The 19,841-nt window shown below is 33.4% G+C and overlaps 1 protein-coding gene across 1 annotated transcript; it reads right to left on the bottom strand.

Moving 5' to 3' along the window:
• Positions 1–13,417: 13,417 nt before the first annotated feature.
• On the bottom strand, positions 13,418–18,019 carry LOC106684734 (uncharacterized). Its single transcript, XM_014426984.3, has 2 exons — positions 17,848–18,019; positions 13,418–13,744 (listed from the first exon to the last, which is right to left on the bottom strand). The coding sequence occupies exons 1-2, from the start codon at positions 18,016–18,018 to the stop codon at positions 13,508–13,510; spliced, it is 408 nt and encodes a 135-aa protein (XP_014282470.2). The 5' UTR covers position 18,019; the 3' UTR covers positions 13,418–13,507.
• Between the last annotated feature and the right edge of the window lie 1,822 nt (positions 18,020–19,841).

Below are 19,841 nucleotides of genomic sequence, written 5' to 3'. Positions count from 1 at the left end.
ATGTTTAATTCAGGAGTTTGCTTAGTTATATTAATGTTTTTATTTGTTTCTTTTGTTAAGTACTTCATTAATACAATACAAACTAAAGAACTGAAATCATTATTTAATATAAACAAATATAGAGCATAGTTTTTTAGACTAACACAAAAAACCTAAACATGCAGGATAAGATAACCTTTAGTTTAGTTTAAATTTATTTTATATTTTATTTATAATATTTCTGTATTTATATGCCTATTTATTCCTATTTTCTTATTTATTTAGTTTTAAATTCTTATATCTATTATGTTTAATGTTAATCTCAACTAATTGTCAACATTTGTTCATTGTAACTATTTAGATTAAGTTTATTTATTAAGGATTATATTAATTTTGTCATACATGTATTAAAGAATTGGAAAAGACTGCTGACAAGCGTATTTATTCAGATCAAAATAATGTGATAAATTATAAGTAACAGAAGGTTATAATAAGTTGTAAATAAATACAATCTTTCAAGCAGGTTTTTATGTATATTGACAAAGATGAAATTGAATATTGCAAATAAGCTCTCAGAATCAAAATTTAGTTGCTATTTCTATTTTACTTGGTATCCACATAAGAAACAATTGGTTGTAAATAAAATATTGCACTTTATTTAAAATATGAGATTTAAAATAGAGATTTAAAATAAGATTTAAAATAGTGAATCTTGATAATCAGGCTATTAGCAGGACTCATGAAGCGAAATATCTAGGACTGATCCTGGATGATAAGTTAACCTGGGCTAAGCAATGTAAGCATGCTGCAGATAAAAGAGAATAAAGACTGCGACTTATGAAACGAATCACAGCCATAAAGAGGGGAGCAACCGCTGAGGTTTTAATACATGCATATAGGTCATATATAAGACCAGTCCTGGAATATGGCTCTGGTATTATGGTTACAGCTACCGATTCAGTGCTGGGACGTCTTGATATAGTTCAAAATAAGGCATTGAGGATTATTACTGGTGCGGCTAAATCAACACTGATTCTAGCCATGCAACTGCAGGCAGAGATCGAGTCCCTAAAAGATAGTCGAAAAATGAATGCCGTCATCCTTTATGAGGGCATGCTTAGGAATGGTAGTGGTTACTGGGCCAGCACTCTTGGTAATACTAGGCGACTAAAAACACAGCTAACATTTATTGAGACAACGAAATCCATTATCACAAGCCTAGGCCTGAACTTTGAGATAAGAGAGCCTCTGCCTGACTTGACTAAACAAAGCGTTTGGATGTGTCCATATGATATAGTGCTGGATCTAATAATCCCCATCAACTAATCCATGACCCCAGAGGAAGAACTAAGGACTGTGGCATTGGCCCCTATAGCCGAGCGCTACCCTGAACCAGAATGGATCCATAAATACACTGACGAGTCAGCTACAGAGGCAAATAAAAATGCGGGTGCTGGTGTCTATAGTAACCTGTTCCAACTGTCAGCACCTGTTGGAGCAAATGCTACCAATTTTGATGGAGAGATAGCTGCTATTACTTTAGCTTTAGAAAAGCCTACTCACGCCTGCGCAAAGAAGATAGTTCTCTGTCGGATTCTAGGGCAGCACTGCTGGTAATAGCGTCTGGACATCCCTCAACTAACGCTTGAATTCTCGCATGCCAGAAATCCATTGAATGTAAAATTGAAATACTTGATTAAATACTTACTGAAGTATTGGTAATGCAGTGGATTCCAGCCCATTGCGGTATACCTGGGAATGAGGAGGCGGATCGAATTGCGCAGTTAGGGGCTAGCCAACCACAGCCGCTTCTTCCTATCACCATGGACATGGCAAAAAAATGGCCCAAAGCGCTACCACTGAAAGAGCAGAGGAAAGGAGTAGAGGAGAATGTGGGGACAAGAACTGGGCGGCATTGCTAGATCCTAAGAGGCGCCCTCCATTGACTTTACCAAGAGCGGTGTCAGTGGCATGCTTCAGGTTGGCTACTGGACATGATTATTTGCAGCACCACCTGAAGAGAATAGGAGTGACTGAGTCTTCAGACTGCGTCTTGTGTGGAGTTGGTGAGATGACTGGTGATCACATATTTGCATGTGCGGCAACGGCGGACTTGATTACAGACAGGAGTTACTTCAGCAAGGCTAAACTATACTGGGCTGTTCGAAACAAAATGGCAGAAATGCCTCCTTTGGTGTAGGAAAAAAAACTTTATTTAAAATAAATCATTGTAAAAGGTACTTTTTATTATAAATTTCAGAGTTCAAAAACTTTACCTTCTATAGTCAAGTGCACTAAGTGTGTTATTTATGTTAATTGTTAATTAAATTTTAGGAAGTAAACTTCACAGTACTTAGTAGAACATCCTTTTTATTCAAAAACAAGTTAGTAACAAACAACATAACAAATGAATGCCTAATCAAATGGTTATCCAAAGAGCTAATAGCTAATACACTATATTACACCCTTCCCTTAATCTTCTATCAGTCTTTTTAGGCTTGACAATCAGGCAGCCACACTGAGTTCTCAGGCCCTCTGCTGGTGATGATGGACCCTGCAGTGTATGACTACTGAATGGTGTTGATCTCCAACCAGGGCGTTATGGGGGGTTAACTGATATCCATTCTGGTCCTCCGGATCAAAGTACTAGGAGTTTTGGTAGAGGGTCAGGTGGTTCAGGAAGAGGATCAGGATGTTTGGGAATATGAGTGTTCTGATAGAAAATCATCAGGATTGGGTGACTTAATGAGCCCTCGAAGGTGAGATGAGTTTCTTCAGTACTCATGACCATGTTGATCCTTGACCAAATAAGATCGTGGTTCAGGGAGAAGCTTGGTGACAGTGCCTTCCTTCCACTGATCATTCCATTTTATATAAACTGGTTGTTCCATTTTGAAGTTCTCAACTGGATGAGAAGATAAATTGTATTGAGCTTTACTTGTAATTTTTAAGTATTTCATCTTGTGATGCACTTCCTTATCGGGTATCTTAGGAGTAAGGAGTCCAAGACTTGCGGGGGCTCTTGTTCTTAGTCTTTGCCCCATTAATAACTGACTTGGAGAGTACTCAAGCCCTGAAAGAGGAGTCGTCCTATACTCTTGTAGGACTTCATATAAGTCTCCTCTTGAATAAGCAGATTTTAATTAATTTTTAGGCTATACCTATCCCATTTTCCGAAAGTCCGTTCAAGCTAGGATAGTTAGGACTCGAGGTTCGTTTAGTGAAGCTCCATTGTTTGGCAAAAGCAGCCCTTTCTGCACTGTTGAGTGAGTTATTGTCACAGCGTACAATTTCAGGTGTTCCGTGGTTACTAAAAAGGATTTTTAAATTTCTAATTATTTCAGCAGATGTCTTATTCTTGAGGGGAATAATATCTAACCATCGCGAGGAGTAATCTTCTACTGCCAGGAAGAGGTTCAAATTGCACTCTCCAATATCTATACCAATGACTTGAAATGGAAATTTAGGAACTGCTGATGATAGTAATGGTTCTTTTGGATTGTTATTTTGAATTGATTGAGGTTGCTCTATGTTGGAAAGAGCCTTTACTTTGAAAGGGTCAGGTTTGATTCCATCAGCTCCGAAAATTAATTCCAAATATTTCACTTTATTTAATTTAAATTGAAGTTTATTACTATTAAATTTAATGTTGAACTGTCTAGCCCTCTTTATGACAGCCTCCAGACTTTTAGCATGCTCAAGTTCTGTTCTGCCTGATACTATAATGTCATCAAACATGATTTGCACTCCTTCAATGTCACCAAACATTTTAGTATTTTCCCGTTGAAATATTTCAGGAATGTTGGATAAACCATAAGGTACCCTTAAAATGATAGTGGCCAAAAGGTGTGTTCATAGTGCATGCTTACTTAGCTTACTAGAGTTTTCATCCAACGGGAACTGATGAAAACCTTTCTTCATGTCAAGTACAGTAAACCATTTTTTACCACTTAAGTTTGCAATCAGTTCCTCCTGGGTCGGTATAGAATAATGTTCTCGCTTGATGTATTTATTTAGTGGGATTGGGTTTAAACAGATCCATCTTTCTTTTCAACTATTACTATATCATGGACCCAGTCAATGGGTTCTTCAATGAACCTAATAACTCCCAAATTTACTACTCTGTCAATCTCCTTCTTGAGTTTAGATTTAAGAGACTCTGGCAGTCTTCTAGCAGATCTAACCGTGGGTACTGCATCATTACTAAGGGTTATTTTTACTTCATAGTGTATTTTGCCTAACCCTGAAAATACATCTTTATTAATTGCCCTAAATTGATGTTCTTCTTCATCTAAACTCTTATTTGGAGATTCATTTAAATTAGACAGTGTGCATGTCTGTTTAATGATTCCCAGCTTCTCACAGGTTGAAGTACTCAATATCAGAGATGAGTCAACATTCATCACTACAAACTCCGCACTGTGGGATTCATTCTTATATACTGTCTTTAACACTGTAATACCCAAAGGTTTAGAAATAAATCCTCCAAAAGATTTTACTTTGATTGAAGTTTTAGACAATTTACTTTACCCAATTTTTTTCCCAGATATTAACCGGGAAAATGTATAGCTAGCTGTGTCTAACTTAAACAACACAGGAATGTCATTAATATTAATATACTCTTTCCATAAGTTAGAAGTTGTTGCCTTCACATCCGATATAATGTTGCAGTCAAACACTGACTCAGATGATGAGGAATCTTCATCAACCTCATTAACTACAGCTTTCTTTTTCTGAAACATACATCCTACTTTAAAATGGTCAAACCCGCCCCACACAATACACTTTTTCTGATAGGCTGGCCAATTTCTAGGTGGGTGGGTGGTACCACATTTTTTATATTTATATTCATGGACAGTTACAGAACGGGTAAGTTTTGGCAGCTTGATTTTATTGAACTTGTTAGTATTATTAATGTCAGGCTGCATCTCTTCACCACGAGCCATCTCTAGACTGTAAGATTTTCCAACTTCTGCTACCCGACAAATTTGGGTAACTTCATCTAATATAAGTGTTTTAGTCTCTTTAAGCAAGGCTTTTTGAACATCTATGTCATTGTGATTATGGACAATATGATCAATTATCATCCTGTCAGAGAAGGATGTCTTACACTCAGCATTAGAGCAGACAAAGCTGCAATTTATAGCTTGGGATTTTAATTGTGTGAGATAATTATCAAAGGTTTGTCCCAGTTGGTGTTTAATTTTATTGAATTTAAATGATTCCATAGCCAGATTCACTTTGGGGATGCAATACTTATCGAACATTTTGAAAACATCATCTAAAGTTGTTTTCTTACTGAAATTGTTGAGCGAATTTCAATAGCTTCCTCACCCATATGTGTTAGTAATACGGCAATCTTCAATTCTTCATCCTTAGAATTGTATTTTTAAATGGCTTTGAGATGGAGAATGAAGGTTTGTTTCCATTTCGACCATTTAGTTGAGATGTTCTGATCAAATTGGAGCAGTGGGAGTCTTGTGTTGAAATTATTCATTTTGAACTAATTTTCACCTGACACCAGGTGTTATTTACATTAATTATTAATTAAATTCTAGAAAGCAAACTACACAATACTCAGTAGCACATACTTTTTATTCAAAAACAAGTTAGTCACTAACAACATAACAAATGAATCCCTAATCAAATGGTTATCCAAAGAGCTAATAGCTAATACACTATATTACACCAAGTGTATCTCGAATTGTATTTGAATTATTATTATAATGGTGATAGGTAAATAATCACATAACTTATAGTGGTCCATTCCCTAATTACTAATTTATATGTATTTCTACATAGTTGAAAAAAATAAATAATAAATATGATGAATAAATATAAAAACTGTATGATAATCAAAATAATTTTAAAATTAATGGAGAAGAAGATAAAGCTAAGAGATATATTACTTAGATACAAAACCTATAGTTAAACTATGAGCAGAAAAAGAAGTAATAGATTAAAAAAATGTTGAAAATAATGAGGTTAAACAAAATAACACTTAAATCAATAAAGAAATAGATTAGATTAAAAAAATGTGAATAATTATCCTTAATCTGTTAAAAATTTAGGATTGAATAAAAAAAAAATAAATGACGATAATTTAAATTTAGAAATTATTAATGTGAAGTATATACTAAAAAGGAAGGTATATATCAAAGAAGCATAGATCAGAGGATTAAAGAAGATAATATTGAATATATTGTAGAAATATATGATAAAAAAATATTAAACTTGGCATTGAAACTACAAAAGATAACTTGAATAAATAAATGAATAATATTAAAGTGAACCCTGGAGATTAAACATTAATATAAAAGATTAAAGAGACATTAAATCATACACCATTTGTACCAGTTTATCTATGATGATTCTGTATTGTATTTGAATAACAAAGCTGGCAAGTTTAGCTTAATGGATAATAGCAATGCAATGAAAATTAGTAAACCATTTCCTTAATGGTTGCGATTATGAGTCCATACACGGACAATAACAATGAATGTCGGATCCAATCCAACAGGAATACTCATTGACAGAATGAGAAATTGGGTAGGCTGAGAGCACTCACAAGGAGAATCTTCAATAAAGCTGAAAAAACAGGCGGTTGGGAATCTATAAAAGTGCACTAACTGAGTACAGTAAGGCAATAAGGAAAGCCAAAAGAGGGGAGTGGATGAAATTCTGCAGCCATGAATGATGATCTCTCCATGTTTAGAATTAATAGGATCCTATCTAGGGCTTGAAAAGGGGAGTGTTGGGTTCTGTTAGGATGGTAGGAGGATTCACTGATTTGAAGATGGAGACCCTGAAAGCCCTTGCATACTCTAACTTTCTTGGATGTGTCCTAATGGAGGAGAGCGTAATCTACCCTGTTACTGATAACTATAAATGTAGCAGAAATAAATGGGTAGAGGCCAACAGAATTGTTGATTCTGGTAAGGTCAACTGAGCTATTAAATCTTTTGCACCGTTTTTATCAGCCGGTGCTGATGGGGTTTTCCTGGCCGTATTACAAAAATGTCTTCCAGTGCTTAAACCATACCTTTCAGTTTCACTAAGCGGCAGTTTGGCACTTCACAACATACCAAACATTGCAAAGTGTGCTATACACCTAAACTTGGAAAGGCATCTTTTGACAACCCCAAGGCTTATATGCCTATATGTCCGACATCTTTTTTGATGAAAGTTCTGGAAAAAGATATTAAAAAAATATCAAGGACACTACATTTGTAGAGAGGCTGCTACATAGTGCACAATATGCTTACCGAGTAGGCAAAGCCTTTGAAGATGCCCATCAAAATCTGGTCTCCAGCATTGATAAAAGCTTAGCCAATAAGAAAATTATAACAGGCATCTTTATTGATATTGACTGCATCCCTTGCAAAACTATGGGGAGAGCCCTTGAAAGTAAAGGGGTGGGACAGCTTTCTTTAAAATGGATTTTTGCAATGCTGGAAGGAAGATTGCTCACATTGGAATAGAGTCACACCAAAATGTGGATGAAACCTGTGTGTAGCGGACCGCAAGAAGGTTTACTATCTTCTGTCCTGTGGTGCTTGGTGGTTGACACCTTGCTGATAAAATCTATTGCCACAGGTTTCTATAAGCAAGGATATGTTGATGACATCGCTGTTTAGATAGGAGGCGAATTTCCAGAGACCATCTGAGGATTGCTTCAAACATCATGTGGATCTCCTTAATGGATGGTGTCAGGAATATGGTCTTGGCATCAATCTCAATAGATTAGACTTTGTGTGACTGATGGAATATTGTAATCAGACCGCCATATCTGAATTGTGATAAAATTTACTTCTGTAGTGAGGTCAAATATCTTGATGTTTTACTCTTCACTACAAATTTAAGTGGCAACACCATGTTGAAAGGATAAGCATGAAGACACTAAGGTGTCTCTGGGCATACCTAGAAGGGAAATCTAAAATGGTTTATTGGTTATACACTGCAGTGATAAGACCTATTGACTTATACACTGTTATAGTATGATGGCACAAGGCTATGGCCAGTAAATTCCAGGCTCTGCTTGGGAAACTTCAAAACTGGCTTGCCTTGTAATCATTGGTGCCATAGGTACCACTCCTACTGCAGTACTTTTAAATCTGATATCACTGCATATAGAAATTGAATCTCAAGCCACTTACCTCTGCTTACAGGCATGCAAAGTTAAGAACAGAAGTCAAATCTTTAACTTACGAAGGGCAAGGAAGTTTGTTCAGGAAGATTGATGAAGATAAGGTGCTACCTATGCACTCTGATCTTTAGATTAAGAAATATTGGGACATCTATTGTAGTGTTAACATTGAAGGGGTTGTCCCACACAAACAATTCAATGGGGTAAATTCATATATGAATGGATCCAAATGAGTCTCCGGAGCAGGTATATAGAGAATGGACAGACCTAGAGAGGATATCTCCATACCGTTAGGAAGGGACATACTTGGTATTTTAGGCTGAGGTGCTAGCAATTAATGTCTGTTCCTAGACTCTAATAAAAGAGGGTATGAGGGATAGGCTCATCACAATTTTTATTTTATTTTTATGATAGTCAGGCCTTCATTTATGCACTGAGTAATTCTGTAACCCTTTCTAAATTGGTGGAAGAGTTTTTTCTCTTTTTTTTAGCCCACAAGGTGCGGGTTGAACAGGTGCATGGCCACACAGACATTAAGGCAACGAGGGGTCAGATTACTTTGCCAGAAGGGGCCTAAGATTATTCCCTTTACACCCATCCCATATGCGGTATCAATACCAGCTATGTGAAAAGACTCATTAAAGCGAATGCTGAGGGCAAGGCTGAGCTGTTCTGGAGGAACACCAGGAGGCAAAAACATTCAAAGGTTCTTGTACAAAAAGAAGTACTGCACATCTTCATAACGGACAAGACTACATTATGGTGAGTGACAGGACTATATACAGAACACAGTCAGTTGAACAAACACATCTGTAATATGAGCTTAACAGAGTTACCAATCTGCAGGTTCTGCAGAGGGGATAATGAGACTGCTTATCACATCATATGCAGATCTTTGAAGGAGATTGTATTGTGGATCCCAAGCTTAGCAAAACAGTTGATCCATACAAAACATCCAAATTCGTAAAGGCGTCTTGCCTGTTTTAAATAGAGTAAAAGATGGCGTACAATAGGCTTAGAGTGGCCACGGTGCACACATGCCAGATTAAAAAAAAAAAAAAAAAAAACCTTATACATGTATATAATAATTTCTGGGAAAAAGTGGAGTAAGTTAAGAAGCATTAAGGGTAGGAAGTACTGGAATTATAAGATTGACATAAGAGTCCATAAGTTTGTGTGTCATGTTAGTTGGGATTTTGTTTGTAAATACGATCTGTTAAATGCATTGTATGTTTGTCTAGTGGTATTGAGGGTCAGATAGAGAAAGGGGTTGATGGATAAGATTTGATAAGGATGCTGGGAAAAATATATAAGAAGACTGCCAGAACAGGTAGGTTTGGTATAACAATGAATGGATAGGGAACCATCAGAATTTCTTATCATAGGGAAATCAAGAAAAAGGAAGGAATGGTCAATTTCACGTTCAATGGTGAACCGAAGATGAGGATAGTAGGAGTTAGAGGAGGCTTATGGGATTTTGGAGATTTTGTTGGGGTTGAGAATAAGGAAGAAATCATCAACGTATCTCTTAATAGAAATTATGTTGTGAGAGAATAAAGGGATTGTGGAGTCAAGAAGATTATTTAGAACTATGTTAGAAATGTCAGGAGTGAGAGAATTTTCCATGGCAAGACTGGAAATCTAGTAGTAAAACTTATGATGAAAGGTAAGGTAACCAGATCTACATCTAAGTTCTTGAGATTTAAGGTTTGAGGTTCAATAATGGTTCAGTTTTCACTACAATATGCAGGGTTTTGTCAATATGGATGTTAGTAAACAGACTTTGAGCATCAAAAGAAGTTAGGATTAAGTTGTCTGGAATATTGAAGTATTGTAGTTGATCTTGAAAGTGGAAGGAATTAGAGATATTGTAGGGATTATTGTGGTTAAGAATTCGAAGAGAAGAAAGAAGGAATTTAATAAGTTTAGAAGAAGTTACATTAATATCAGAAATAATGGGGCACAGGGGATTACCAGGTTTATGCATTTTAGAGAGCCTATGGGGTCAAGGGAGTGGGGAGAAGTTTCCTTCACTCAGTCCCTGGGGAGTAGCTGAAAGGACAAAGATGCCTTGACAGAGGTTTTGATGATGCTACAACCAGGACTGTTCGTGCATGGTGAAGAACCACATCCTGCAAGAGGTAGCCCTGAACTGAACACAACAGATCTAGACTGGGAAGTCAATAAATATCCCCAATCCAAGGCAGGACAGCATAGGCTTTGGATGTATGGCTGTGAGCATCAGTCAAACTAGGCAAGCCCTGGATACCAGGCAACCTCCAGTTTTATTTAGCCTTCCTGTGGCAAGCGGGGTTCTGTAACAGATGACTGTTTAGATCCCTAGCTAGTTGTGGGAATGAGTGAGAAAAAAGAAAAAAATCTAGAAGAAGAAGGGACTTTCCCCAGCTTCCACAACAATTGTACCACAGAAGTCACTGCCACAAACAAAAATAGAAGGCATAGAAACCAGTAATATGGGTGAAATTCCCAAGGTAATGCCAGAAGAAACAAAAGAGAAAAGGGCTCGCCCATCCCCTAAAGCTCCTGAGACAAAAGAGGATGATAAAGATGATTGACCAATCACCAAAATGAGTGGGCCAAAGAGAATAAGATTTTTATTGACTTAAAAGGAATGGTTATTCCGATGAGGAGGCACTCAGAAACAGCAAAAACCCCATGAATAGCCATAAGAGTTTGTTGGAAGAGGGGCCTAGGGCCCGATCAAATAAGAATACTCCCAATAGTGATACTGACGGGAAACTAAAGAGGACAAATACTTCCCCAGAAATGTAACCCCAGAAAGGGTAGTTCCCTAATCATGTCCTACCGCAAGGCTATGGATTGAATAAGGGTAGGTATCTTTTCAGAAAACTACCCCAAGGATGGATCCAGTGAGAAGTAATGCTATTGATCCAACTGGAAATAACCAATCTCATAATAAATGGTGAGCCCACAATTTCATGTGACTAATTGGAAGCATAGATGACTCCAATAAAGAAAAGAGAGACAAAAATGGATGTACCATGGTATAATAAAATACTAGGAAATCTTGGGAGAAGAGTGAGAAAACTCTACAATGGAGTAAAAGGGCAAGGGAGATAGGAAGAGAATATACAAGCCCTAGCAGAAGATAATAATGAAATCAGAAAATAAAAGAGACAGTCTTGGAGGAAGTTTTGTAAAGGGATAGAGGATTCATCCTCAGCTGCCTGATATACAGAAGGCTCTCCAAAAAGACCGGGATAATGGTGCTGTCTCTATCTGAAGATCAAATACAACTTATAAAGAGAACCAAGAGGAAACACTGAAAGTGTTATTAAAAACCCACTTTCCTCAATGCACTTTAGTAAATGAAGAGGCTGAGCCTAAAAGGGAAAGGAAATACCAATGGCCAAACACAAGAGCCTAGAAAGAGACAAATGAAATATTCACCACAGAATAAATAACATGAGCTATAAGCACCTTTAATCCACACAAAGCATCTGGGGGGAATGGAATAATTCTTGCCCATCTGATACATGGGAAAGGATAACTTAGTAAAGCATTGGGTAGAATATTAAGGGCAAGTTGTGTAATGGGATATATCCCAAAACTAAGGAGAGAGACTAAAGTAATTTTCATCCCAAAAATTGGTAATCCTAAGGATGTCCCAAAGATATAGACCAATAAGTCTCTCTTCAATGATATTAAAGACAATGGAAAAGTTAATGGATGTAATAGTAATGGGGTTTAATAGTTTGGAATTCCCCATTACATTCATATCAGTTTTCCTATCAAGCGGGAAAATCAACAATTTCAGTGCTGGACCCTAGCAATGGGAATATACCCAACTGTATTCCAAACTGAAATACATGCAATAGAAATAATGGCGATAGAAAATATTAAAAACAATCCAAAAGGAAAAAAAACATTTATATAATATCATTCAGCCAGGCTGCTTTAAAGGCAATAAGGTCAGGATCAGTCTTGAATTGCCCAGAAAGACTAAAGAAATTAGCCAGAAGCAATAAACTGACCTTGTTGTGGACCCCAGGACATGGGGGGATAGATGGAAATGAGATGGCAGACACCCTAGCAAGGAAGGGATCAGAAATTATGCTAATTAGGCCTGAGCAATATTGCAACATATCTGGAAGTGCAATGAGGAAGGTAGTTGACTCCTGGGAACATAAAAAGAAGGAAACATACCGGACATTGAAACCATCCATGAAACAGTCCAAGCTCTTTATTTGAAAAAGGCAAAATTTTACCTTTACCTTACTAGAAATGAATTGAAGATGATAACAGGTCTCATCATGGCCCACTGCCTCATAAAATATCATCTTAAGAAGATGAAGCTGGTGGAGGTTTCCATCTGTCATCTATGTATGAGAGACGAAGAAAAGGCACAGCATATTCTGTGTGAATGTGAAGCCCTTGCCTTCCAAAGACTGCAGTATTAGGGACAGGATAGAATAGAACCTGAAGACATTATTAGAATAGACCCAAAAGAATTCATGAGCATTGTAAGAAGCATAGGATTTGTATGGGAAATCTAATGGAAAAGACTCACAAAAGATCCAATTGGGTCGAGGTGAGAAAGTGATTCCCAACCCTCAGTGTAATAGTAATAGTAGAGAGCCTATGTAAGCAGGGACCAACTGAATTTTAAGATATGAGATTAGAGTAGGTAGGGCGATTAATTTGATTGTTCTCAAGAAATTTGTTTAGAAGTTGGTTAAAGTAAGACATATATGTTGGGTCACGTGTGGTCGGCTTATAAGTGGTTTGGCCAGATAGGAGGTGGTGAATTTTGTAACCGTACTCAGTTTTGTCCATGATAGCAGTAGAATTACCTTTATCAGATTTGATTACGGTAAGATGGTCATTAGATTTAAGGAAGAAACAGGTGAAAGATAGATCTTGGAAAAATAAGGGGGGAAGTAAGGAGGAATGGGATGGAGTGTGCTGAAGGTTTTAGGAAATACACTGATGCTTAAAAAATAGTTTTGTACTATTTGAGTTCATTTGACCACACCCAGACCATCTTCCTTATAGTAATTACACATGGTTAATCAACAATCTTCCAATTCATGATACGTATATCAATCAAAACATTTGGTATCAGATGTAGATCTGATGATAATATTGATGTATTTCTGCATGGATTTTTAGTTAAATATTTTAAAATAACAAACGATTATATTCAAATATTCAAAAATAAATAACACAATAGTATATGTAAAAAAATAATATAATTTTGATAGAGTACTATAATAGCTCCTAGGCTGTTTAATTTTAAACCAAATCTATAACTTAAGTATATATTTGTACGAAACGTACCTACATATATCAAAAAACACCCTAAAACACACATTGATACACAAAGTTATAGATTTGGGTTTATTTATCACATTCATCAGAGAGATCAGATTCGTCTGTGTCATCAGAATCTTCTTCTTCTTCTTCTTCTTCTTCTGAATCAGTTTCATACTCAGGATATAAAACTGCTCTCATATGCCTGTAATCATAGTATCTTTCTACTATCCAGTCCACATACTGACGATGAGCCTCTCGTTCTCCCTCATCAGCTTCACTATCATCATCAGATTCAGTAAAATGGGTAGCATCTACTGCAGCCTGAAATGATAATATTATATTGCAGAATAATAGATTTGTTTCATTACAGATTAAATAACATATGTATATACATGATGTCCCAGTATATATGTGTCTCTTTAATTTTTGATGTGTGCAAATGGAGGACATTTTTTATTTTTTAATTTTCAGAATCTGATTGCACTATTTTTCCCATGTATGGCAAAAAATAAAACCATAAAGAAAAAATATAAATATTTAACAGAATACTATCAATACTATTTGGTAGCACATCACTGAAGTTCAGAAAATGGCCAAAAAACAAAAGTTCAAAATATTAACTTTTTTTTAACTGTAATTTAACAAACTTTGTCACAATTTTATAAATAAAATGCTTTGGGAATTAATAGCAGTATTTTTAAAATCTACCATTGACTATTTATTTTATTTTGGAAGTGAATAAAGAAAACTATAGAAAAAGCTTTTCATTATTTTCTCAATAAAATTTTAGCAAATCAAAAAAGAGTTAAGAATAATTATATGACTGATAGTTAATCATTGAAATCTGAGCCAGTCCACATTCTTTATGTTGGAAGGATGACTATAAAAAAAAAAAATAACTAACAAATGGCTTTTTTAAAAGTAGTTTGAGACATTAGTCATGTATGGAATAGGAAGATGGGATAATCTCATCAATTAAGAGTATGAGGATGATCAAGAGAAGTTTAAAAACTTCTTCAAATTCTCTTAAAATAAACCTCTATCATTGATCAAGAAAATGTTTCTCTTGGGACTGGTGAGCAAATAGTATTTTTATTTTCACTTATAATATTATTTCACTTGAATATTGTTTTTCATGGGAAATACTTGTTGGTGAATACCCAAACTCAAATACAAAAAGTTGTATGAAGGTGAAATTAGGATTTTAAGGTAGGCATCTGCTTGGGATGATATAGTAACTATTTAGATAAAATCGACTTACTGGAAGTGCCACTTCATAAAATCAATTTAACAATTTTTTATTATTTTCTCAAACAGGTATAATGAATTTAACTAAACACATCACATCATTGTACCATTAAGTGGTCTTTAATATTCGTTAGAAATTACGATAGTCTAAGAGGGGTTAAATGGGAAATTGTCAAAAACATTGCCTCCAAACTAACTTCAATTTTGTCTATTTGAAATAATTAATTATCTCTAATTAAAAGCAATAATAAAAAATTGGTAAATATAAAATATGAAAAACATTGTTAATTAACTAAAGGAGAAATATTTTACCAGGTTGAAAAAAAACCTCTGGAAATAGTAGCAGTAATATAGAAGTACCTATAATATACCATTGGAAAACCAAAAATCTCAAAAAAATAAATAATACATACATATAACGTATAAAATCATAGAAGATAAAAAAAAAATAAATGCATAAATAGAATAAATTTACAGATATATGTTTTATTGTTTCCTTAGTCACAATGGCAATAGTCATTTTTTACTTTCACTTACCCATATATGAAATAAATATCTATATAGTAGAGATATTTTGCATATACAGTAAAATAGGACTAAAAATGTTTACGTTAACCATCAGCAGGATATGGACATAGGTAAAAAAGCAATATGTAAAAGTAAAGAAATTACGTACTATGGAAAACAGGATTGATACTAGCTAGTTTCAATATGTAACAATAATAAAAGGAAAATATAATTGTTTTTGGTTCATAAAAGTAATATGTATGAATAGGACTTGGAGGACTTAGAGCTTATGTTATGAATTATTTACGATTTGGAAAATGGGATTATCGGGGTCAACAGTGCAATGGGCTTCAGTTAAATGTTTTATTGTTGGATATTACAATCAGCATTTGTTTAATAATATATGTCGGCTACCAGAGCTTATAAAACTTAATAATTTATATCTAAGAAATAACTTAAATTTGGAAAAACTCAAAGGTTACTAATTTTTTTAATGTAAAATTGTAGCAAATTATTGATAAAAAAATTAATAAAACTTTTAATTATCTAGTTGGTTGCATTAAGACTTTGGCTGTGCTTAAGTTAGCGGAAGAGTTTTATTTCTCATCAGTTCTTGAACAGAATAGACATGTTTTGGTAGTGAAATGTCCATTATAAATGGTGGAGGCCAAATCAAAAAATTATTGAATGATTTTGAATTTAAATTAGAGTTATTTTGCAAACATGAGTGAGCTTGTTTATTGAAACAAAAGTGGATATTGGCCATAGTTCTAATGAACTGTGGGATAAACTAAATCATTTTTGATGGGGATTGGTTTTGGATTTAAAGTGATAATCTATTTAGAAGAATGAAGTTAAACCAACAGAACAGGAATTGTGATGGGATAAGTATCAACGACTTTTATTGAATGCAATAGTAGTTTCAATTGTTCTGGCTTTGAGTTTTTCATATCTGAATTGTATATATAAATAAACATAAGAAATCGTTGGTCCTAATAACAACAATATTTTTAGGTTCAAATAATTTCCTGAAATCAAAAAGCAACAAAACTAAATTTATTTTAATATGATTAAGTCTAAAAATATGAATTTTTATTAATTCAATTGATGTGCAAGATTAATACAATTAATGCTTTTGACTTGTGTTATTTTTATTTCTAATAAGCTTGTTTGTAATTTCAATAAAAAAATTTATACATATTATAGTCAACCAGTAACCTTCTAAGAGGGTTATTTATTATCTGTATGTCCTTGAAAATTAAGAATTTTAAATACATCCACCATTGCATTCAAAGAGATATTTATCAACAAAAATAGTAATTGTAAAAAAAAAATTAAATTATTTAAAAAAAAAATGTATGCATTTATAATAATACTAATAGGAAGTTCATACATTGATAATTATCATAATAATGCATAATGGTAAACTACTTCCAATATATAAAAGGAAGATGGTCTGGGTAAAGTCAAAATAATTTAAATAGTAATAAAACTATTTACTATAAGTCAACGTTCTTAGTTCACCCGGACCATTTTCCTTTTATACATTACACATGGTCAATCAACAATCTTTCAATAATACCTGCATAGCTTTTATGATAACATACTAATAGCTTCGAATCATTATAATAAACTACAAGTAACACTAATATAAGGTTTATGGACTATTGAGTAATCTGTAAAAGTGACTTTAAAAAAAGAAAACATTGAGTTAAGTTTTTATTACAAGCCAACTTTTTTGCACAAACATGTGGGCCACTCCCAGAGAAGGCTGTCTATAACAGAAAATAATACTTTGTTATCATAGATTGTCATTTAATGTTCTATGACCAGACATTCTAAAATCTGTTCAACTATTTCTAATAATAAAATCATGACATCCTTCTGTATTATATTTCACATAATATTATAAGACTTATATTAATAATAATTCTTCTTTTATTAATTACGTTACTTATGGTTTCAGAATATGGTGGATTGTGGGTAATATTTTAAAATAAAAAAAGAATTTATTGCTTAAGAATCATCAACGATACTTCATATAATACTTCTAGACTTGTAACAAATACAATAATACATTTCAATCATCGAACGGAATTGTGGGTGGCCATAAAGAAATGTCCGTTCTAAAAAAAACATTTTCTGGTTTGCACCAAATTCTGTTTGAATGTATGAAAAGTAGATTACTGATTTCCATACAGTTATTACCTTAATACATAAATTTCACCAAGAGTATTCACAACCTGTACAGGTTAATAACTAAAAGTAACTAAGTAAAAGCATTTTTCTTCACTTACAACTAAGAAGAACAATGTCCCTATTAATGCATTTATAAGTAGAAAATTACGGTCTAAAAGTTTTCCAACAATATTCATTGCCAACAACTTTTACACCCCAACATTAATAATTAATGTTAAAGACATTATTTGCACTTTGTATAAAGGGTTTGTGTAGTATTGGTACATTATATGCAAAAACAAAAATTGTCTTTTTTTAAATTCAAGATTATTATAAAATATACAAATTGTAATAATAATAATTATAATTGTAACATTTATAATTATAACAACAATTATAAATTATAAATTGTAAAATGAGTATATTCAAGAAAATATCAAATCTAATAAATTACTAATTAATCAATGATAAACTAATTATCATTAACTAACCAAAAGAATATCAGTTCTTTGCAGCATGACATATATTCTACCATCTGAATGCCAAGGGTTTGCGTCTTCATCAATCTCCATACCATATGCGATCCAATAATTTTCCATTTTAAAAGTGATTTTCTTTAAGAATCTGATAGTCGTATGTCGTATGTTATTCGAAATGTGCATATATTATAATGGCAACATATGTTGAAAAAATTGAACATTGAAAAAACAAAAGAATAGCGAATACTGTTAAAAAAATAACAGCCTTTATAAAAAAAAAAAGAAAAAAAAAAAGAAATGAGGAAAAGGAAAATAACTAACTAAAAAGACATATTTTAAAAATTGATCGTAGTATATTCAACAAGTATCTTTGTTAATGTGAACTATTGTTTCCATTGATTTTTTTTTTCCGTCTTGCTTGATAAATATTACTAAAAGAAAATACAGTAAACTGTTTTATAAAAAAAAAATATAGAAAGATTGAATGTCAATTAACTTTAAAATTGATGTCGTCCAATGTTTATACTCGCGTTTGTTCAGCTGCATGTTTACAAGCTCAACTTGTTTACAAAAAATTCAGTTCAATCTAGCAATTACAATACATTTCAAATAAATTAGAAACTTATTTTGGATGAATTATACCATTGATTCAAAAGTAAATAAAATAAAAATAAATGAATGTAAATATTTAACTATAACTGAATATTTTACATCCTAGTTCGGGAGCTCATGTTGAAAACTGTGACTTATTTTAATCAAAATTTCATTCATTTTAATTAATTACACCGTTGAAGATGAGTTAAACAATATTCAGGAGACCAAGGTACAAGAGTCTCAGAATTTTTTCTTATATATTTTTAAAGCTATTTTTAAAAATACAACAACGGTAAGAGTCCCTCCTGATAACACTATTATTCCTGTACAGTATGTATTTTTTAAGTATTAAAATATTGAACAGTAATTGAAAAAATTATTTATTATAATTTTAGGCGTTCGATCGTAAAACATGGTAACTGACGACATTTTAACTTTTACTAAGTTAAAAAGTTTATTAATTACAATGTTTTAACTTCAACCAGGAGTCATCATAACTCAATATGGACACTATTTTTTTAAGGAAACTTATTTCCCAAAGGTTCTTTCAACAATTTATCAAATCAGCGATGTTTTCATCTTCATGTTCATGTTTTAACAATCGAACGCCTCATTTATTAATGTGCGATTAATGTTACAAGACCTTGCCTAATGTACCATTGATCGAACACTCCCTAGTGTACCTTAGATCATTGTAATTATAAGCTATAAAGCAAGTTGTTTATAATTAAAAACAATTTCTTTATACAGAACTTTGTATTTTACTGTTTCATTAGAAAAAGAAATAAGATTGTATTAAAATATAACCTAATCTTTATTTGTATTCCTATGTACAAAAAACTATAATGATATCTCTACAGCTACAACCAATGAAGGATTAGAGGTTTAATACTTGGTAAGGATGTACTGTTTCTTGGAAAACGGTTATACAAGAAGATTATTTCTTCAAAATCTCGCTCAAACGCCAGATTTTTCCCTAATTAAGGATACCTACTTTATAGAGGATGGGTGGACAAGTAGGGCTCCCGAACACACAGGGTTGTCTCACGGCTGCAGTAAAAGAATAAATAATTGTTTGCTATAGCCGGACTCGAAGCTGGGTAATAGGAGATGGTAGCAAAGTGCTTTACTCACTGAGCTACCCCACTCGTACACAAAACTAAAATACGAAATTTATATCTTAAAATTACTAAGCAACTTAAAACATAGGCATGCTAATTAAATCGTTGAAAAAAAGATTAATATTGTTTATATTTAATAAAGGAGATAAGAAAAAAAAAACATTCACTGTTGTGTGCATGAGGCAAAGAACAAATTTAAATTATTTTTTTTTTAATGATCCCCTTCCTAGGGGTCATCTAAAGGTGACCAAACTATTCAAACCATGGTAAGAGGTCAAGTTTATCATTTCG

Source organism: Halyomorpha halys, unplaced genomic scaffold (assembly GCF_000696795.3).
Source record: "Halyomorpha halys isolate HHAL.00 unplaced genomic scaffold, Hhal_1.1 Scaffold608.1, whole genome shotgun sequence".
Lineage (NCBI taxonomy): Eukaryota > Metazoa > Arthropoda > Insecta > Hemiptera > Pentatomidae > Halyomorpha > Halyomorpha halys.
The sequence above is the reverse complement of the archived record's forward strand: the minus strand, read 5'-3'. Positions and strand labels throughout refer to the sequence as shown.

Bases quoted from the DNA above. Each gene is read 5' to 3' on its own strand.
- LOC106684734 (XM_014426984.3), bottom strand. From the start codon at position 18,018: ATGCACATTTCGAATAACATACGACATACGACTATCAGATTCTTAAAG. The intron at 13,745-17,847 runs GTTAGTTAATGA...TTATCATTTCAG, and splicing joins AAAGAACTGATATTCTTTTG to GCTGCAGTAGATGCTACCCA.